The sequence below is a fragment of the Nematostella vectensis genome, chromosome 6, assembly GCF_932526225.1.
Source record: "Nematostella vectensis chromosome 6, jaNemVect1.1, whole genome shotgun sequence".
Taxonomy (NCBI): Eukaryota; Metazoa; Cnidaria; class Anthozoa; order Actiniaria; family Edwardsiidae; genus Nematostella; species Nematostella vectensis.
The window spans coordinates 6,216,911-6,239,067 of record NC_064039.1 but is presented as its reverse complement, the minus strand read 5'-3'; the positions used below and the strand labels follow the sequence as shown (position 1 = coordinate 6,239,067).

The 22,157-nt window shown below is 37.3% G+C and overlaps 2 protein-coding genes and 1 long non-coding RNA gene across 3 annotated transcripts; 1 reads left to right on the top strand and 2 right to left on the bottom strand.

The window, feature by feature from the left end:
• Positions 1-263: 263 nt before the first annotated feature.
• Positions 264-3,777, bottom strand: LOC5521450. The gene is made up of 4 exons (XM_001641184.3): positions 3,619-3,777; positions 2,693-2,809; positions 2,153-2,266; positions 264-500 (listed from the first exon to the last, which is right to left on the bottom strand). Exons 1-4 carry the CDS (start codon positions 3,692-3,694, stop codon positions 484-486), a joined length of 324 nt encoding a protein of 107 aa, XP_001641234.1. The 5' UTR covers positions 3,695-3,777; the 3' UTR covers positions 264-483.
• Positions 3,778-5,611: 1,834 nt separating this feature from the next.
• Positions 5,612-7,855, top strand: LOC125567940. The gene is made up of 2 exons (XR_007311910.1): positions 5,612-5,858; positions 7,305-7,855. It is a non-coding gene; the product is annotated as an uncharacterized LOC125567940 (long non-coding RNA).
• A 7,769-nt stretch (positions 7,856-15,624) lies between these two features.
• Positions 15,625-21,282, bottom strand: LOC5521449 (probable methylthioribulose-1-phosphate dehydratase). Its single transcript, XM_032366695.2, has 9 exons — positions 21,124-21,282; positions 20,727-20,821; positions 18,853-18,901; positions 18,505-18,563; positions 18,015-18,073; positions 17,795-17,933; positions 17,080-17,140; positions 16,349-16,455; positions 15,625-16,071 (listed from the first exon to the last, which is right to left on the bottom strand). Exons 1-9 carry the CDS (start codon positions 21,181-21,183, stop codon positions 15,954-15,956), a joined length of 747 nt encoding a protein of 248 aa, XP_032222586.1. The 5' UTR covers positions 21,184-21,282; the 3' UTR covers positions 15,625-15,953.
• Between the last annotated feature and the right edge of the window lie 875 nt (positions 21,283-22,157).

Below are 22,157 nucleotides of genomic sequence, written 5' to 3'. Positions count from 1 at the left end.
GGTTTATTATAACTGTTATCTGAACAAGACGCACGAGGGTCTGTGCTGTGTGTTATTGCTTAGGCGTAATCTTGCCCATCTCATATCTTTAATAAATACAGTAACGATCATGCTATCATCATACTTGAATCTATGTCCACTTCTGAGAGTAATAAAAAAAATAGTAAGAGCATCCTTGTGTGTTTTTTTCCCTTCACTATCTCCAAATGTAGACCAGCAGCTGGGGGGGCACCCTGTGTACCCCCTTCTTTTAAAGAAAATGATTCATAACATAAGGTAAAGTTTATTGTCAAAATACATATCAAAATTTAACAATAGAAACACTCTTTTACAGTAAAGGTTAAACAAAAAACTCCACTCTTTACAACCTGACAGTATGATTCAGGAGATAAAGAGCACATAACAAGTACCAGTGGTTTACTAATTTACTGGCTAACACAGGGGCATATCCAGGATCCAGGATATCCTATTATGTATCTGGGCTCAGACATTAGGTTTATCTGCAAAAATGACAGAGAAAGCATCAATAACCATCATATTCTTCGCCAATCTCAAAAACCTTCCACCTTGAGCGAGATCTCAAGGCCACTCATTTTAGAAAAAATAACTAAAGAATGGTAAGGGTTGTAGCAAGATAAAATTACAATTACTAAAGCAAAATGATCATCACCTAGGCAAAATCACTAACATACTGAGGCAATAAGATCATGACCGAGACAAAATCACTATCATATAGAGGCGAATAAGATCATGACTGAGACAAAATCACAATCATATAGAGGCGAATAAGATCATGACCTAGACAAAATCACAATCATATAGAGGCAAATAAGATCATGACCTAGACAAAACCACTATCATATAGAGGCAAATAAGATCATGACCGAGACAAAATCACTATCATACAGAGGCGAATAAGATCATGACCTAGACAAAATCACTAACATACAGAGGCGAATAAGATCATGACCTAGACAAAATCACTAACATACAGAGGCAAATAAGATCATGACCTAGACAAAATCACAATCATACAGAGGCAAATAAGATCATGACCGAGACAAAATCACTATCATACAGAGGCGAATAAGATCATGACCGAGACAAAATCACAATCATACAAAGGCGAATAAGATCATGACCTAGACAAAACCATTATCATACAGAGGCAAATAAGATCATGACCTAGACAAAATTACAATCATACAGAGGCAAATAAGATCATGACTGAGACAAAATCACTATCATACAGAGGCGAATAAGGATCATGACCTAGACAAAACCACTATCATACAAAGGCGAATAAGATCATGACCTAGACAAAATCACAATCATACAAAGGCAAATAAGATCATGACCTAGACAAAATCACTATCATACAGAGGGGAATAAGATCATGACCTAGACAAAATCACAATCATACAAAGGCGAATAAGATCATGACCTAGACAAAATCACTATCATACAAAGGCGAATAAGATCATGACCTAGACAAAATCACAATCATACAAAGGCGAATATGATCATGACCTAGACAAAACCACTATCATATAGAGGCAAATAAGATCATGACCTAGACAAAACCACTATCATATAGAGGCAAATAAGATCATGACCTAGACAAAATCACTATCATACAGAGGCGAATAAGATCATGACCTAGACAAAATCACAATCATACAGAGGGGAATAAGATCATGACCTAGACAAAATCACTATCATATAGAGGCAAATAAGATCATGACCTAGACAAAATCACTAACATATAGAGGCGAATAAGATCAGGACCTAGACAAAATCACTATCATACAAAGGCAAATAAGATCATGACCTAGACAAAATCACTACCATACAAAGGCAAATAAGATCATGACCTAGACAAAATCACTATCATACAGAGGCGAATAAGATCATGACCGAGACAAAATCACAATCATACAGAGGCAAATAAGATCATGACCTAGACAAAATCACTATCATAAGGCAACAAGACAAAATTACTAAGATACTGAGGCAAATAAGATCATGACTGAGATAAAATCACTATCATACGGAGGCAATAAGATCATGACCTATACAAGTATCAAGTATGCTTATAACTATTTTTCACTCTTCAGCTCTAAACCTTAAACTCATAACAAAAAGAACCTACCGCAGAATGAACAACGACTTTTGCAATCCTTCCACATCATATCTTTATCATAGATACACGCGTACCCTTTCACCAAATTATCACAATATTCCTTGCTCTCCTTGTCTACACAGTCTGAAAAGGGAAGCAAATCAAGTTTAAAGAGAAGCATTAAACCCACAGAAGTCTTCCCTCCTCCCTCCCCTTCCTGTATACATAAAATATCCACTGAGGGAGGGGAGGGGATGTCATTGTGAGAGGTATTGTACACAGGGAGGGGGGGGGGGGGGATGGGAGCGAATTGTTCCCCACTAGTTTATTCAGCCAAAAAAGTATATACATAAAAATCCTTAGTAAAATGATAGAGAGAAATAAATATTTTTATTAGTCCCATGCATACCAGGCTAGGTAGAGAAAAATGGTGATTTCTTGACAAGCGAGAAAACGGGTTGTTAGGAGGGGCAATGACTACTTCCAGACGAACATTTATATTCAATGATTTCCCCTTTCATTCAAATCCTTGACTTGATTATTCGTTTTAAATATAAGTGCCCAACTTACTGCAAAATCCACAGCTTTTTCGGCAGGACTCTCTCATTATCGAGTTATACTTAAGGCACATTTCATCTGCACGGGTACCTAAAACACTTTTGCACTTTGCTTCCTTATCCACGCATTCTGTCAAAATAATTGTTAAAAACATAGGCTAAGCATCATAGACGGGTGTATAAATAAAAATTGTTAAATAACTATTTTAAGCTTGAAAAAGACAAGATAACATTATTTTCGCGAGAAAAAAAACACAGATTTGCCCGACGACGATTCGAGAAAGATCATAGGACAGTAAAACGAGTTGAATACCACTAACCCCAACAACCACACAGATATGATAGATAAATACAAAACAAAGTTTTTCCAACATGTTGTAGAAACGCATGTAATAATTTTGTGCTTTTATGAACGTCACAAAGAGACAGGTTCTTTCCGTATAAATGAAAAAAGGTAAAGGACATTATACAGCGGTCGGCACAAGCAGCTTTGAGTGCGCAAAATGAAACTTTGAACTGAACACTTCGACGTTTTTCCCGCCTAAAACCTAGCCAAGTAATCCCCAATACGCCCTCCCGAGAACCAAACTTTTCAAAGTGACGCAAAAAAAAAGAATTTCGTTTTGTTTTCTAGAAATACCTCATCCCCAATATAATAAAAGATAAGGGGTAACGATGGGCAACTTAAACACAGAAATACCTGCTATAAAATTTCCATTTCGGATTCTACAGTGTTTGTTACTCAAATCTGGAGTATTGAGAAATTGTTTTGAAGAATTAGATTTTCTTTAACCACGGCCTCATTTCAATCTTAAATCGCATTTACCCATCTCTAAAACTTATTATCAAAAATAAATTATTTTTACATACTCGTCGATAGAATGTCGAACAACTAATACATTGCTGCTGTGTTCTAAGATATTTCTCCTATGTCCATACCTTCGTCGTTATGGGGCCTTGAGTGAACAATTCCAAAGCAAACCACAAGAAGGGTTAAGGCGGTATAACGCATCATGGTGGCTAAGGCACTGAACTAAGACTTCGTCGATGGTCAGAGACGTTTGTGATAAATCCGGCTTGCAAAGCTGCCTTATCAGTGATTCCAGACATGCATGAAAAACCAAGAAGAAAGGCCGAGGTAGGTTCCCACAGATATGCATGAAAAGCCTTTAGGAAATACCACAAACAAAACGCCGATTCTTTGTGTTTGAACCAAACGGCGTTTAACGGTTAAATAATAAGTTTTTATTGTTCCTTTTTTTCTGGACAAAAATATTTTTTTTGTGCGGCAACAAGGTCTCTTGTCGGCACCCAACTACGGTGTTAGGTATAAGCTGCCTGGATATATAGTGATTCATTGATCACTTGTGGTTCCTGTTGAGGATAGCGGAAAATAGATAACCGTGCAGTTTACAAATCTAGTGTTATTTACAATAACAAAGGGTGAAATTAGTTAGGTTGCACGCATTACTGATTTTGACCGCCAATCCGTTAATCCCGTGCCATTTTTTTTTTTTTGGCTGAAGCAACCCTATAAAACACTTTGTATTTGATTTGGCTAAAGCGATATATCAAAGTAGTTATTATTAACGCATTTTGTTGATCATTATATTTTAGATTAAATAGTGGCTCCTTTCTAATATTAATATATGGCTCCATAATGAAAATTGGCGGGAAAATAAATAATCCCCAACGGCCGCATTTGAATAAATATTCCTGGTATTAAATAACAATCTTCTCTGTCGCAAATTTCTTATTAATTTCGAGGTATAAAAAATTGATTGAAAACATAACGTTGCAATTGACTACGGGCCCTTTAAAGGTAAGACTTCCAGGGGGTAAGATTTGTGTTTTTTCTTATAATAAAGAATGCTCTGGGAATACGTTTTAGTCTTAACTATAATGCATTGAACTCATGGCTGGGCGCTTAGACAAAACGTACGGGTTGCCGAATTCTGGTTAGGTTGAGATTCGACCATAGAGCGGCTCCACAATGTCGATTCCTTTGTTTGATTGTTTTTGGGTATGCAGTTTAACAATAGTCATTAAGGTACAAAGTGCATATTGCCTTTCTTTTTCCGTCCAAATGGCGGAGGGAACACGAAATCTAGAAATGGCTAGAAAAAACTTTATGGTCACAGTAATATATTGCAAGAGATAGGGGAAAATGAAAATGGGAGGGGCAGAATTATTTTTGGAGGTTGTAAAAAGTTCGAAATATGATGACCTGATCCTAACGCTACACATAACTGTTGTGCGCTAATATTTAGTCAACCGATTTTCTCAAATTTATGGCTGGTTGGTTTGATAACCGAGAATTTATATTGCAAACCAGCATTTCGAATAAAATGCACGTTATTTGTTTAATTAATTCCCCCTTGGCCGCCAAAAAAAGGGTAACAAAATTGAGCGTAGATAGAGAATGCTACATGCAAAGTGCGCGCGTACGGTTTTTTTTTCACGAGTTGTGCAGTATCAAAAACAACGAGTGAATAACAACTGTTTAAAGCACTTGCCATGCTGTATTTTGTTTGTTATGAACATACTGAGAAATTTATAATAAACTTATTACATAGCATTTTATTAGACTTGGCTGCAGAGGCTCCGAGGTTTTTGCTGTTCGACGGTTAAGTTGAAGACAGACAGAAACTTACATTGAAATAAATCTGTCTCGCTAATGTCACGTACGAGACTGTATGTAGCTCATGTTACAAAAGTAGTGCACTTTTTAATCTCTAAAATCTCGACATCTATGAAATAAATTACTAAATGGAAAAATCTTGTTCGTTTTTTTATGTACTCGTTGATGCGTTGGGATTGAAGCCATTCAAGTGCAGTGAAAAAAAATAATTCGTCCAATCAGAACCGCGAACGACTTTTCTTCACGGTGAAAAAACATTGTTTACGTCTCTTATTTGCTGAGACCAGTGAACGAACGAAAATTTACTGAATATGTTTTCAGTGAGTATTTCTCGGTATGTATATAGTTAAAACATATCCTTTATCCATATATGTACAGCTCCTGTTTACGCGCCTTAGAACAATTAGAAAAATCGCTCTACTATCCGACTAAAGAATGCTGAGAATGCTTCGATCTTGCCGTCGATGGCGGCCTTTCAAACTGTTCAGTTTGTGACTCGTCGATATCTCACGGATGACCTTCGAGCAAAGGAAACCCGGTAAGAAGGCCTGGACTAGGCTGGTTTAGCCGTTTTTTTTACCAAGTTTCACGCGGACGGGGACGTATGCGCTGTAAACCAGACTGACACTGTTCGCGATGTTAGAAATAAGGTACTAGACTTGTCTATGGACTAAATTAGAAGTTCTCGTGCAGTAGTGAAGTGCTCGAGCTCATAGATTGGTTGATCATTCAATTGCAAGGGTTAAATCTATATTCTTTTAGATTTGTGTGGGGCAGTTCACACATTTTCCATAAGCCAGAAAGAGAAATCGCATGTAGTCTTATTTTATTAAACAAAAGAAATTAATGTATGTCATTGTATGTCTAGAAAAGGAAAGGTGAAGTCTGATAACCATAACAAACAATCTGATTAGCTGTGGAGGGGATGTGCAGTCATAGATATTCTGGAAAGTATGTATATTTTAGAAAAGGCTTTTTGATGGTTGAGTGGGAGGGGCACAACCCGTGTGCCCACCCCGAGCTGCATGCTTGTACATACCCAGTAAGCTATTTGGGTCTAAGTGGTGGCCATAATAAAAGCTACTGAACAGATTACTGCTCATGTATTAACATATAGTGAACTAAACATAATTTTTTGATCTCCTGCTCCTCCCTAACAATAGCTTCTGCATGTAAGTACACTTGCAGTATTCACTGGAGCCCACTGATTTCTAAAGAATCTCTGTCTCTCTTAATTTTGTTTTATTTCTTGGGCAATGATTTGCAATCATAGAAGTTCTGGGCTGGACATTGCTGTGGAAAAATAGACTCAAAATATAAAATACTGCAAACCCAGTATCGAATAAAAAAAAAAACAATTTTATGTCTGATATTAGAAGGGCCTTCCCTGCTAGCAGAGGCCTCTTTTCTCTGTATTTCGCTGGGCTGGAGTTCGCGAGCCCAGCGAAATACAGAGAAAAGAGGCCTCTGCTAGCAGGGAAAGAAGGGCCGAGAAGCGGGGCAAAGAAATGAGATTATTCGGATCGATTTTACATTTCCCTTTATACACAAGTCTCATCAAATAACACAGAGATCTACTGAATGCTTATTATTTACTCGTCATTTAGGAATGCGGTTGGTTTGTCTTCCCTTTATAAAGTTATTTCGCTCAGTTGCATTAATAAACAAAGCCTTACATTACAATCGTCAGGCAATGGGATTTAGGCGGTTTAAATACCTTTCGCTTTGCCCTTAGGTGAGTTTGATTATCCGAGTTCTTTTATCATCAAATGACAAACTTCTAAAACCTCGATAAGCAAACCCCGTAGAACGAGGATATAAGTCGTCATACTTACCAAATAATTCTTTGATGTCACCATCGTATTCGCGGTATAAATCGAAGAAGGAGCTTTCAACATTATCGTAAACACAAGGCAAGTGCGAAAAATCATGGCCGCTTTGTATCCCTGACTGCCAAAGGTAGCCCAAATCTTTGTTTCCACAGACAGACAGAGTCCGTCCAAATCGAAGCTGGAAAGGCAACGCATAGACTACTCATTGCGCATCGGGGGAGGGGACGGGAGATTTCGTTTCCAAGATGGCGGCGCCTTGTTCCACAGGAAACCCAAATCGACCCAATGACCGCTCGTACCGGTGGAGAGTCACCACTCGAACCGGTGGAAAACTCCGTCTAACCACTCGTACCGGTGGATAACCCCGTCCCACCAATTGTGCCACCGGATAACTCTGCTTTACGACTTGTACCACTGGATAACTCTGCTGGATAACTCTGCTTTACATCCCGGGGGATGTCTCGATAGAGAAAGACATGTCTTTTCGAGCTCCGCTAAAAACGTTGAAATTTCTGGTTTTATCTTGAAAAAACCGGATATACTGTGTTCAATATTGGTAAGTAAGGACATGGGAAAGTCAGCTGAGAGTAAGGAGAAGAGAAAGCGGGTCAGTAGCTCGGGTAAATCGGTAGAAGAAGACGGTAACGGTAACGGAATACAAGGACCTCATCAAAAGGTTAACTACTTTGGAAGACTCGCTAAAGGAGAGAGATGGAAAAATTCTGGAGTTGGAGGGACAGTTAGATGTGGCCTTCAATAAAATTAAAGTTGTAGAAGGAGAGCTTCAAAGAATAGATAACGACCTCATACAAAACGTAAACGACAGCGATGAGCTCCGGGAACGGACGGAAGAATGTGAACGGCAACAAGCGAATAATACGGACGAGTTTGTGAGACAAAGCTTATATAGTCGAAGGTGGAATTTGGTAGTGTACAAATTGACGGATGCCCCAGAAGAAAACAGCGAAAAATTAGTAAAAGGCGAGCTAGTAAGACGGTTGAAATTGGGATCGAAAGAAGTTGAAGAGATGAAGCTGTGTGGTGTTCACAGGCTAGGGAAACGAAGGTAAGATAAGGCCAATGATAATACGTTTCACCTGCAGAGCAGACCGTGAAAAGGTATGGAAGGCGAGATACAACCTGAAGGGTCAGACGATAAGTATTGGCGAAGATGTTCCAAGGCAAATCCAAGAAATTAGGAAGAATGTTCTGGTCCCAGCATTAAAGTTAAACAAAAGGAAGGGACGAAAGCGACAATAATCGGCGATAAGCTTATAGTAGACGGTAAGATGTATAATCACTATGATATACCGCGACACTGGAAATTAAGCCAAGAAGCTTCAGCTAACTCGGTCTTTAGATTCTAATACACAAGAGCAAAATAAAGCCCAACCAGTAGATGTTTAGAAAATTCTAGTGAAGCATTGGAGTTTTGACTTTATGACGTTTCATATGTACCGGGCCATCTCATATGGCGGTTGGTCCCGTGAAAACCGTCTTTTAAAAATGTTCTGTGTAAGTTATATGTGTCTTGTGTTATTCGTTGTTAACTGTGTATATTATCTTGTTTTGTATCATTTCATGAGTTTTGATTCACAGCACATACCCACCCCATACCCCATCCGAATATTAAGCATTTTTGTATATTTAATTTGAAATGGCTAATAAATTTGAATTTAGTGTGCTCTCACTTAACGTTAGAGGTCTAAGAGATTATAAGAAATGCAGAAAAGTGTCAGTTTTTTGCAAGAAATACACAGCTCTCCGGATTTGAAGGAAAATTGGAAGAGGCAATTTAGAGGGGAAATTTTCATGTCTCATGGTAGTACAGAAAGTAAAGGTGGAGCAATATTGTTTGGCAAAAATCTACAATATAAAATATTGGAAACAATTGTTGATAGCGGAGGTCGATTCCTTGTTTCGCATTGTGAAATTCAAGATCAAGAATTTATATTGATAAATTTTTATGCACCCAACGAAGAAAAAGACCAAGTAGAGGCAATTAAGAATTTGTATGAAAAGATACAAACAATAAATGCGTCGGTGAATGCGCCAGTAATTTGGGGCGAAGATTTTAATGTTGTTATGAATTTGACGTTGGAAACGTTCGGTGGGAACCCTGTCCTTAAAACTCACACTATAAAAACGCTTGAAACGATATTGGTAGAGTTAGATCTTTGTGACATCTGGCGACTAAGAAATCCAACAAAGAAAAGATATACATGGCGAGGATGTGGACAAGGTAAAGCTAGTAGACCAGGTCAGTACATTCATAGACGATTAGATTATTTCTTCATTTCTGATGGAATGCAAACCTCAGTGGAATTATATGACATAATCCCTGCACCATCAGCTGATCACTCGGCCATAACCTTGAAATTCAAATCATCTAAAGAAAATGCAAGGGGTCCGTCATTTTGGAAATTTAATAACTCCCTTACAGAAAACCAAGAATACATTGATATGCTAACAACTAAAATAAACGAAATAAAGAGTTCTTTGACTATTGAAGGTATAGATAACCCCCAATTAAGATCGGAGTTGATTAAATATGAGATTCGAAAGTTTACAATAGGATACTCAAAAGTATTAGCAAGACAAAGGCGTTGCGAATACAAAGATCTAGAGGAAAAAATTAAAAGTATTGAACAAATCGAAGATTGGGAAAGTGATAAATCACTCTACTCGGAATATAATAAGTTGAAGCTTGATTTGGAGAATTACAGTAATCATGTAACACAGGGAATTATAATAAGGTCAAAATCACAGTGGTATGAATTTGGTGAAAAAAGCAACGCATACTTCCTATCACTGGAAAAGCGAAATAAAAATAAGACGCACATTAAGAAGCTATTAATAGATAATGAGGAGATTACGGATTTAAAAAGTATCTTGGCAAAAATTAAACATCATTTTAGCTCATTATTTCAATCAAAAAGTAGTAAAACAGAAGAGTGCTTAGAATTTTTATCCAACCTTAGCACTCCAAGAATAACCGAAGAAGAAAAAACAAAATGTGAAGGAAAGCTCACTCTAAATGAATGTTTTCAAAGTGTTAATTCAATGGGGAATAGTAAAACACCAGGGATGGATGGTCTAACTAAAGAATTTCATTTAGCGTTCTGGGGAGATATCGGACAAGATTTAGTAAAATGCCTTAACGATAGTTATGACAAAGGCCGTCTTACAATAACGCAAAGAAAAGTTCTTATCACCCTACTTGAGAAACCCAAAAAAGACAAAAGAATAATAGACGCTTGGCGCCCTATCAGTCTTATTAACGTTGATGCAAAAATTTGTAGCAAAGCTTTATGTTCTCGAATGAAAAAATGTTTACCACGAATAATTCACTCGGACCAAGCGGCTTTTGTAGAAGAAAGAACGATCGAGGACTCAGTTCGCATGGTAGCAGATACAATGGAATATATTAATAAATCCAATAAATCGTTGATTTTGTTTGCAGCTGACTTCGAAAAAGCCTTTGATTCTATTGAACACAATTTCATTTTTGCTGTCTTGAAACACTATGGATTTGGCAGCTCATTCGTAAATTGGATAAGGGTTATTCTAAACGAAAACATGAGTGCGGTCGTTAATAATGGTCACTGTACCGATTTTTTTCCGTTAGGTAGAAGTACTAAGCAGGGAGATCCCATTTCGCCATATCTCTTTATATTGGTTTTAGAAGTGATGGCTACAATGATCAGAGAATGCAAAGAGATCAAAGGTTTACAAATAGGAAATCAAGAAAAGAAACTAGCGTTATACGCTGACGACACTACGTTTTTTTTTTTTTTTGGGAGATACTGCTTCATTAAAAAATACATTAATTATTTTAAAACAGTTTAGTTAATTTACATCTTTAAAAATTAATCTGTCTAAATCAGAGGTTGGCTGGCTAGGAGAAGAACCACTTCAGTAGCAAGTGTTAGGTAATTTGGGGCTGAAATGGGTGGATTTTTATAAGGAGGGTGTTATGGTTTTAGGGGTTTTCTTTTCTTATAATGAAACTTTGTCAAACCAGAAAAATTTTATTCGCGTTTTAGATAATTTTAAAACTATATTATCCATATGGCGAACACGTGATCTGACATTATTTGGGCGAATTCAAGTTGTCCGTTCTTTGGCTTTGTCTAAGTTACTGTATATGTTCTAAATTATGTCTTCCAAGTGGCTATATACGTGAAGTAGAAAGCGCGGTCAAGGACTTTATCTGGAGGGGAAGGAAGCCAAAAATAAAGTATGCCTTACTAAAAGGGTGGTTTAACTGCCTGATTTCGCGTCGATTGTCAAGGCAAGTCGGATTAAACTAATTTCTCAGCTATTAAATATAGAAGAACGATCATGGAAAATAATACCAAGTTGTATTTTGAATGAGATAGGAGGAATTCCAATTCTCGGACGGGAAAATTTCGATACTGAATCCCTCCCCAACTCATTACCAAATATATATAAAAATGCTTTAAAAGAATGGGCTGATGTGTTTTGCCATAGTAAGGTTGATACATTATCTACAAGGTCAGTTCTTGAGCAGAGTTTATGGTGCAATAAGTTTATAATAAACTCATACATTTAAACGATTTCATCTCGAAAGATGTTCTTTGTATATGTTATCTATGCAATGATAAAGGGGAACTAGACTGGCAAATAGCCAAAGAAAAGGGGATCGGTGAACACCGTTTTTTAGGGCTAAGGTTAATAAAAGCTATCCCTGCCATATGGCGAGAAAAACTGATGGATCAACCAGAAACGGCTAATATGGCAAGCATTAGCAGTGTAATAAGGGAGAAGTATGTAAACTTAAAGGACTCGTGCATTAAAGCGGACTCTATAAAAATATATGATAATCATATATATGATATATGATTATCTTATTGAGAGAATACTGAAGCCACCGACAGCTCAAAAGAATTTAGAAAAGAGAATAAATAGTAGTAGTGAAATAAAATGGGAAACTGTTTATACTAGAATTTATTCAAGCACAATAGATAGTTATATTAGACACTTTCAATACAAAATTCTAAAAGATGTTTTGTTTTTAAATAAGCAGTTACATAAGTTTGACATTATTCCTGACTCTAGATGTTCTTTTTGCTTATCATTCCCTGTAACAATAGACCATTTCTTTGTAGAATGTATAGAATCCAAGAACTTATACTTCGAAGCAAGGCAATGGCTTGAACAGTATAATATTTCACTGCCAGAATCTAATCTTGAAAATATTTTACTCGGTATCAAGGATGAAGGCCCAGAAAATTTCATAATCTTCCTTTATAAATTGTGCCTTTTTAACATAAAAATGACTTTAAAATCCCCTCCTTAATGGTCTTCCAAAACTTTCTAAAACAATACGAAAAAAATGAATTCCTAGTTGCAAAAAGAAAACGCAAGATGTCAGCACACTACCAAAAATGGGAAAATGTTAGAGGCTTTAAAAAAGTCAAGTTGTTAATAAAATGATTGAGGATGGTATGGAATGGGAAGGGTAATGGCTCGGGTCTTGTTTGTGTTGTGTTTCTGTTTATGTTGTGTATATATTTGTACGAAAAATTATAATGAATGTATTAAAACAGACCGTTTATAAGAAGTGTAAAGAACAACAACTCTTGTAAATATTGTAAATAGTAAAAAACAAGCAAAAATATAAGAATGTAAATTTTTAAAAAAAATATGTAAGGAAAATGTATTAGGTACAAGGGAGTGTTTGTTTTAATAAAAAAAATAATAAAAAATAAAAATAATACTCTGCTTTACGACTTGTGCAACTGGATAACTCTGTTTTGCCACTCGTACCTCTGAATAACTCTACTTCACTACTCGTACCACTGGATAACTCTGCTTCACCACCCGTACCACTGAATAACTCTACTTCATGACTCGTACCACTGGATAACTCTGCTTCACCACTCGTACCACTGGATAACTCTTCTTCACGACTCGTACCACTGGATAACTCTGCTTCACGACTCGTACCACTGGATAACTTCTCTTCACCACTCGTACCACTGGATAACTCTACTTCACGACTCGTACCAATGAATAACTCTAACTCACGACTCGTACCACTGGATAACTCTGCTTTACGACTCGTAAAGCTGGATAACTCTACTCTAGAAATAGAAAGCCATGCAACCAAGAAAATAAACATAGTACAACTCTTCATGTTTATACTAGAATCTTCATAGAGATTAAGATATTATTAGCTGCGGCCAAGGTTGATACATTTTAAGGATAGCTAAGATAAGATAGATAAGTAATTACACTTCTACCAGCCATTAGTATATTATAAAATTTACTTAATAACATACATGCAAAACTTCCTCAATTCTGATTGGCCAAGAGCAGTGCAATTTTCATGTCACACCAGTGCAAAAACACGTAAGTTGTTTAAATATAACTTAGCAGTATAGATTATCAAATGCTTTTATTGGCTGTCTTTGAACCTCTTTTATACAGATATAGCTGCGCAATTGTAAGTAACTAAGCATTATATATTTTCAATGTTAGTAACATCTGACATATAATTTTATCAGATGAAATAAAGGCATGGAAAACAGGATAACAATGGTGACTAAGGTTTCACTGCTGCACTTTGTTGCACGGGTTTATGGAAACGACCTTATTCCTTAGCCTCGCGTTAACTGAAAAAAAAACGAGCAAAAAAATCTGAAAAGAATTTCATACAAAATTGTTGTAACCATAGAAGACAGGTAAGACGTTTATCAAAATGAGAATTGATCAATTGAGTGGATTGAAAGTTATAAAAACCTCATATAGGTGGCAAATAGACCGCGTGTCCATCGTGCTTCCAGGCCGAGATCTTGAAACTTCTTTCTGCAAAGGACTTAGAAGGGTGAGAAGAGGATTCCCGCGAAGTATCCATATTAGGTAACGATAACTGTGTTTTCGCCCTCTTCAAAATTTCTTCCCTTCTTTTCACTTCCAGCAATTCACCTAACTTGTAATGAAATTCTTTGCGAGTGTAACTCCGCATGAAGTTTGTTTTCGTAGCAGTCTCAGAGTTGAAGGCTTCTCTTTGAACATCTATGATTCGTCGAAACTCCTGTTCAAATTCTTGATGAAGAAGTTTGAGCTTTTTGTCGAGGGTTGAGTCAAGAGTGCTGTTCATGGCCCGAGCAAAGCGTATCGCATTCACAACGGGTTTGTGAGGGCTCGTCGCTAATATAGTCTCTTCTCGTCTCATCCGCTCGTCCATGACACTTAAGAGCAACTCTGACCTGACCATTTCGTCCTGAATGGTCTCAAGTAAATGGACGACATACTCCTCGCTCATCAAAGGTCTTCTTGGTTTAGGTGAAGGGTTATAACTGAGTGAGGTCTAAAAAGTTGGAAGTCGCTTTGGCCTTGAACTGTACCGGCTTAAGTAAAGATGTCTTGACAACATAGTGCTTGAAAGTATATTGAACTAAAGTGACCAGAGGACTTTCTAAATTTCAAAATAAAACTAGAAATTGTGGGATGATAATGCTGGCCTTCTTCCCACTCTCTTGAGCAAAGCGAGTTGATTGAAATGATGCTTTGGTTTCGCTGACTGTACTTGACAAGTAAAAATGAGCGTTATATTCGTGTGGACTTTCTGTTAACACAGCTGCCTACAAAACGTTGCTATTAAGTCTCCAAATGAAAAAGGATTCCTAATGATCGTATCAATGCGCATCACTTTTCATTTAATTAAAGTTCACACATTAGTAGCTTTGCAACCTTTGTGATATGTGCAGACTATCGCGCGAAAAAAGCCAACGTGAATTGATAAAATTAAAAAAAAAAAAGAAAGAAACTTGTGAACTGATTGAGCGAAAAAAATGAGCGCAAAGAAAGAAAAAAGACGCTTTGTTGGTTTAAAGAAATAAAGACTGACGATTAAAATATTAAAAGAAATAGGGCCTTCAGGTCATTCTTTCCTTTGTAATTAATTTAACCCCATATTTCCTATTTCGGTGCTAGTGGCAAGCACTGATATTTGCTTTATCTTCAAACGTCTGAATTCGCCGACAGGTGCCAAAGATTTCATTTCTAAGGCAATGAATCATGCACCGACATTTGTTGGTGCATGATTCATGGTGCAACTAAGGATGAATAAGTGAAATAATAAAACCTTCGTGGTTATAGGATTTGGGAAAATTGATCCAATCTAAAAACCTTTTATTGAAATACACTGATTGCCTAAAGATTTCGGAATAAGTAGAAAAGCTGTAAAACTAATTATCCCACGATAATATGGTCAGGCCATTACAATAAGAACACCTGACTTTTTTGCCTCCCCTTTTTTGATGCGCACATTCGCTTGTTCATTCCATTATTCAATCAAATTTTTGCCTAAAATCTGGGATATTGTAGGGAAGAGGGGTATACCATAAACCTCAAACGTTTCAAAATTGCGCTAATCAAGTTTAAGAAAATAGCATCCCCTCTTTCTACAAAAATACCTTATCATACCAAAGAAACCTTTCATTTTCTTTTTATTTAGTGGGGATTTTATTTAAAAAAGACATGTTACTGTTCATACAAATACTTTCTAGGCGATTTTAAACGTTTGTTCGGGTCACTGGCCAAAGTAAAAAGATTTCTTATTTTTTATGCCAAACAAACAACCCTTTATCTCGCTGTAGGAGCGAAACCAAGGCAAATACATCCAGTTGAAGTAGGGATACGGGATACTAACAAGACATTAAGAGTTGCTACATACATACTGCACATTTTTTAGCCTTCCACAAAACCATTATGACCTGTCAACATTGTATATTTTCAAATATTAATCTAATATTAATCTAATGTTCTACCTAGCTTTCAGCTCCTTGGCAGCATTTCAGATGACATCGCTTTGGTTTTGCTGCTGGGTCGATACCTATTTTTCGCATCTGTATTGCCAGATCAAATAAGTAGTCATAGCTTTCCGCACTAGAATGACACAAAAATGATTCTGCTCAATCCTTTGATAGGCAATAAAATGTTTTCTAAAAGACAACTTAAATATAAATATCATGTTTTCAGTTACAACTGACGTTTACACATCATACTGTTCTTTTTGCAACATAACTATTACTTGGTCTTATTTGGGAAAATCAGCACAATGCAACCAGAGAACAGTGCACCTCTGCTTTTAAGGACACCTGCATAATAGCAACACCCCTGTGTTCTTCAAACAGATTCCAATGTATATAAAGCCTTCACTTACATCGCCTTGGTCTCCTGCCATGTTTTACCCCAAACATACAAGCCATGCCTTCGGATAATAACTGCACTGGTCTCTGGGTAATTCTTAAGTGCTTCAACAAAGGGTTCCTAAACAAGGTAGCAAAACGTCATTAGGCAGGCTGTAAACATTATAGTCACTACTGTAAAGATTAAGAGGAACCTGGATTTTACGATGTACCTCGGGAGAAAGAAAATGTATCGTAAAATCGAAGTATTGTTGCAAAGATGTCCTTGATTTTACGATATGAACGAAAATCCATTGATAATATCATTGTAGCGAGGTCGGCTTAATAATCAACTTTTACAAAATAATAATATTGTAGCTGCACTCTGTGAAAGACTGTTCAGTTACTCTTTTTGTAAAACTGTATTCTGTATTTAACAAGATCTGTCAAGTCAAAACATCGATTAACTGTAATGTATGTGTCTAGTGTCGTGAGTTTTTCTCTCTGTTGATAGACAGAATCTGTAATATCATTGTATCGAGGTTAAAATTGTGCTCGGGAGAACAGATTTGTATCGTAAAATTGAGAATATAGTTTGTATCTAATATCGTACGGTAATTTAGAAATTACCTAATATCGTAAGGTAATTTCTTATATACATTTCACTGTATTTTTTCTTTGGGAGAAAGAAACAACATCATAAAATCAAGGTTATCGTAAAATTCAATATCGTAAAATCCAGGCTCCACTGTATTGCAATACAGACCTGCAAGTCTGCTTCATCTGGGGCATTTTCAATGATTGGAATGACCAACAAATCATGAAAGCTGCAAATGAATGATAAAAAAATTAAATAAGTCCACAATAGTGAAGAGAGCTTAGCTTAGTTTAGTTGTTTATCCCATTAAGCATACAGAGAAAAAAAAGAATTAAAAGATAAAATGTAAATAATTATACAATATCAAAGAAACAATAAACAAAAATTCAAATGCATAAATTCCAATTGCTTACATTATAATTGTGTTTTATGAATTATTTAGGCTAGGAAAAAGTAAACAGAGTCATTGGTAGTCTGGTGCAAATATAAAGAGGGGAGAGTACTTTTACTTTGCAGAGTTAAAGACGATGGTACCACTTCTAAAGTATAATAATAGAGGTATGTATACAGTATATATTGTTGTTTTGCATCATCAAATTTATGGCCATGTGAATACTGTTATCAATCAATTGACAGATTTTTAGCAGGGGCAGAATCAGGATTTGCAAAAGGGGGGGGGGGGCTGAAGCAAGAGTTTAAAGAGATGGGGGGTAGATTAATTGTTCTTCCGTGGATTTCCTTATATATCTTGTTATTTTTAAGCCAAATATCTGAAAATAGGGGGCACAGGGTCCGCTCAGCCCACCCCCTGAGATCCGCCCCTGCCAACTTTATTCCTATCGTTTACAGCATGGTTGAATTGCAGTCTGTGTTATCAACATACTTGTGGTACATGTGAGATTTTGAATTAAAGATTCCCTTGATCATTTGCTGATGAGTGATTCGAAACTCTGTGGCTTCTTGGTCAAGTAGTGACACCATGACGGCATACTTGGAGTGTGAGTGGATAACTGCTCCTGCTCCTTTAACCACAGAAAAAAAAACAGTGAGACAAACTTTGAAAAATTGTTATAATGCAATAATTGTTATCATTGAATACAAACCTCTCATAGAATAAGCAAACATGAATAAGGGTACACACTGACTCCTCTTGAGCTTCTTTCTAAAAAAATCAAGCAAACACCAGACAGTATACAATGGACTGTTTTCCAGATTCCTGTTCATTCCTGTTAAAAAGCTTGGCTTTGGCATGTCTGAGTGTGTTTACAGCTTAGTATAAAATCATCACAATTCAGTTTCTTTAAACTAGGATGTTTAAACTTCAAGCTGTATAAGCAACATTACTCTGTGGTTGATCAACACTATGGTTGTATAGGAGGGTGATGCAAGGATCCCCCCCCCCTCCTTCTTATTATTTTCTTAAGGAATACATGCAAACTAATCCATCACATCATCTCTTGAACTAGGTAAAGCTAGGGGTAGGACCCCTTGGGATCTGAAAACCATGAATTCACATCCTGTGTTTGATATATCTCTACCCTCCTACCCTCCTACCCTCTAGAGATCCTGAATATAAAAATAATAGAGACTCACTCTGGTGGGGGATGGGCAATTTCTTTATCCTCTGAATCATGGATGAACAAATCCTCTGGCTGCAAAAGGAAACATGTTTGATTGGTTTTGCAATAGACAAAAACATGGTGATTATCTAAGAGGTCACCACCCTCTCCCCCTGCACTTGATAACTCATGTGTGTAATTTTCAAGCATCAAACTCATAGTTTGTTCGTTACTGCCATATAGGTAGAGCCTTAGTTGACCAAGCTTGCCTCTAACTTGATTAATCTTGATTACTTCATCACAAGAATCTCATCAAAAACTGTTTATAATAATCAATAATAATATATTAAATATGAATGAATGATTAATACTTAATAGGTACCTGGATCCTTTCCTTTTGCACTCCAGATGGGGCAAAATAGTACTCATCCCTGTAAGGTACGAGATTTTAAGCACTACTTACTTACTGTAACAATAAAAATTAGAATAGATATCCAGCATTTTATACAGGCATTACTAAGAAGCGGAACCGGCGGAACCGGCGGAACCAGTATATTTCGCTTAGTTATGGGGGTTGGGATGTCATACTAGGATCACCATTTATTTCCTTTCTAATCTGACCCCCAAAAAAACATTCCGTTGTGAAATGCTAAGACAACATCACTAAGCGCAGATGTGCTACGTTATTTCACGCATATTTGACATTCTGTTATATGCAATTTGTATCCATTTGTATCGGATGAGTAACAAAAAATCCTTGTTTTAGAAGTGCATCTCGTTAGAGGTAACACATGCAAGCGTTCGTAGTTTTAGCCTTCGTAGGTTTAGCGTTCCGATTTCTGTTTAAAGTTCCCAATAAGAAAAAAAATCCTTGTTTAGAAGCGCGTTTTGTTAGTAGTGTGGTTCATAGCGTCCTGTTAGTAGTAACGCCAAATATCATACTGTAATACTGCAAGCGTGCAAAGGGCACGATTGTAGCTGGAATTTGTTGCTAATAAACTATGCAATTATAGCCTAGCCAAGGTTGCTGTTGTCAATCAAAACTTTAGATAACATTTCCTTACTAGTTACAGTTACTTAAGTTAAGGAGTGAGCGAAGGTATAGGGGTAGGGATGTACAAGGATTACAATTTATTTTCGTTCTAATCTTAACAGAAATCCGAATCCGTTTTTTTTTCTCTTTCTGTCCAAACGTGACTGGTGGTTTGTCTTAATACTTTCCTTTATATTGCCACTACCGACGTTGATCAGTAACAGGTTCTGTCAGTAGGTAAAGGCGATAATAGCGGCGATTGATAATTCAATTAGCTTAATAGCTTTAGGACCACTCGGCATACCGTAACGTACCATGCACAAAATGCAAGGGGAGGCGATTAAACATTCCGTTGTGACTTGCCAAAATAACTTCAGTAATGGCAAGTGCGCTACGTTATTTCACGCATATTTGACATTCATTCATATGCAATTTGTATCCCATTTCCGTTGAAGGTTCCGCATAGTTGGTTAGTAGCGTTGTTCATAGTGTCCTGTTAGAGATAACTCCAAATATCATACTGTAATACAGCAAGCGTGCAAAGGGCACGATTGTAGCTGGAATTTGTTACTAATAAATTACCCACTTCTTTATATGTACATGTGCATATATACACACATGAATACAATCAAGATCCAATCTATCAAAAGGGCTGAAAGAATTGTTAGTGATTTTGAAGTACTTTGAGATCTGGCCCACACACACTTGGGATATCCGGAAATATTATGCAATTATAGCCAAGCCAAGGTTGCCGTTGTCAATCAAAACTTTAGGTAACATACAATATGATATTTGGCGTTATCTCTAACAGGACGCTATGAACAACGCTACTAACAAGACGTGCTTCTAAACAAGGATTTTTTTCCTATTCAGAACTTTCAACGGAAATCGGAACGCTAAACCTACGAAGGCTAAAACTATGAACGCTTGCATGTGTTACCTCTAACGAGACGCGCTTCTAAAACAAGGGTCTTTTGTTGCTAATCCAATACAATTTGCATATGACAGAATGTCAAATATGCACAAAATTAGGTAGCTGATCTGCACTTAGTGATGTTGTCTTAGCATTTCACAATGGAATGTTTTTTTTTGTTCAGATTAGAATGGAAATAAATGGTGATCCTAGCATGACATCCCTACCCCTATAACTAAGCGAAATATACTGGTTCCGCCGGTTCCGCCGTTTCCAGCGGTTCCGCTTTTTAGTAATGCCAATTTTATACCGATATTTTATGGTGAATGCACCACCGGTTCCAGTGAACCAACCAAGATTGTAGAACTCCCTGCACAGAGCTGGTATCAAGTTTCTTGGATGTTCCTATAGATGCAAAATAAAACATAAGTTATGATCCACAGACCAGACTTTCGGGCGTGCTATGATATAAGTACAAATAGCCCGGGGGGTTCGTTCCATGTCGATCTGATAGGGATGCTCGTCGTATTTTTTAGAGGTCAAAATCGGTTCTCAGGTATTTTTTAGGGGGTATCCTAGAAAAAATAATCTTATCTATCTATCTTTCTCATCAATCACTCAAATCTGGTGTATATATACGTTTGCAAGGATAACAAAAGATCTAACTGTAACAGCTTTACGAATAGTTTTTAGCAAGACACACTCACATTTGGATATTTGCTAGAATATTGAACAAGCCATGGTGTTTTCTGCGATTCGTCCGCCATCTTGAACTACAGGGAGCCCACTCATGTGCTTTGGACTTCGTTTGGCGACGCATGCGCGGAGATAAGAAGGACTCTGGGGACGAGATTACGTTTGTGAATATAAATTAGGTCACAAAGTCTTCAATAAATAAAGAGTAAGCAGGGGCGGCATCCTCGGGGACCCAGGGCGTACTGAGAGTAAACAAGCGTAACGCCAGACGAGCGCCGCGGGGGGAGAAAGAGGGAGAAAGAAGAGAGGGGAAAAGACGTTTTCTTCTTCTTTCCTTTGCTGCTTCCTCCCCCGCGGCGCGCTCGTCCGCTTCCGGCTCGCGCTCGTTACGCTCAGCGCTCGTTTCCGCTCAGTACGCCCTGGGTCCCCGAGGGTGCAAGGGCGGCGGAGTGGTCCCGTGGGGGAGGGGGGGGGAGGGGCAAAGCAAAACTGGTAGTGGTTTCAGGGGGGAGGGGTGGGTGGTGGAACCAAACTATTTATAAGAACGTGGGGATTTTAAACTTGTTTAACAAATTTGTTGTCGGTTGCATATATGACGCTTGAAACCCGTAAAAACACGTTCATATATATCTAAAGGAACATCCGCTCAATAAAGTGAAACACTTTCCAGAGGGGGTTGGCGCTCCCCCCCTGCCCCTCCCCTTCCGCCGCCCCTGGTAATATGTATTTGGAAGGAGTTTTATTGGAGACTTCGTTTCCTAATTGATATTCACAAACCAAGTTCAAATCACATGCTTAAAAAACAAAGCGCTAAGTTGAGTGGGCTCCCTGTGCTTGAACAAGTAACTAATTATACAGGTAACCCGGTTACAGGAATATTTGTTATTAAAATTTGTTTTCTCACTTTCATAAAGAAACAAGATGACTCGATATACTACTTTAATATATCATTAATAGATATCAATGATTATACTCTTTTGATATTTTGGAAATAGACAACTCACTCAATATCCCCTACCCCTCTATGCACAGGAGGTGACCGAGG

Bases quoted from the DNA above. Each gene is read 5' to 3' on its own strand.
- LOC5521450 (XM_001641184.3), bottom strand. From the start codon at position 3,694: ATGATGCGTTATACCGCCTTAACCCTTCTTGTGGTTTGCTTTGGAATT. The intron at 2,810-3,618 runs GTATGGACATAG...TTATTTTGACAG, and splicing joins AAGGCCCCATAACGACGAAG to AATGCGTGGATAAGGAAGCA. The intron at 2,267-2,692 runs GTAAGTTGGGCA...TTCCCTTTTCAG, and splicing joins AAAAAGCTGTGGATTTTGCA to ACTGTGTAGACAAGGAGAGC.
- LOC5521449 (XM_032366695.2), bottom strand. From the start codon at position 21,183: ATGGCGGACGAATCGCAGAAAACACCATGGCTTGTTCAATATTCTAGC. The intron at 17,141-17,794 runs GTATGTTGATAA...ATTCATTTGCAG, and splicing joins AAATCTCACATGTACCACAA to CTTTCATGATTTGTTGGTCA. The intron at 16,072-16,348 runs GTAAGTGAAGGC...GTGTCATTCTAG, and splicing joins TGGCAGGAGACCAAGGCGAT to TGCGGAAAGCTATGACTACT.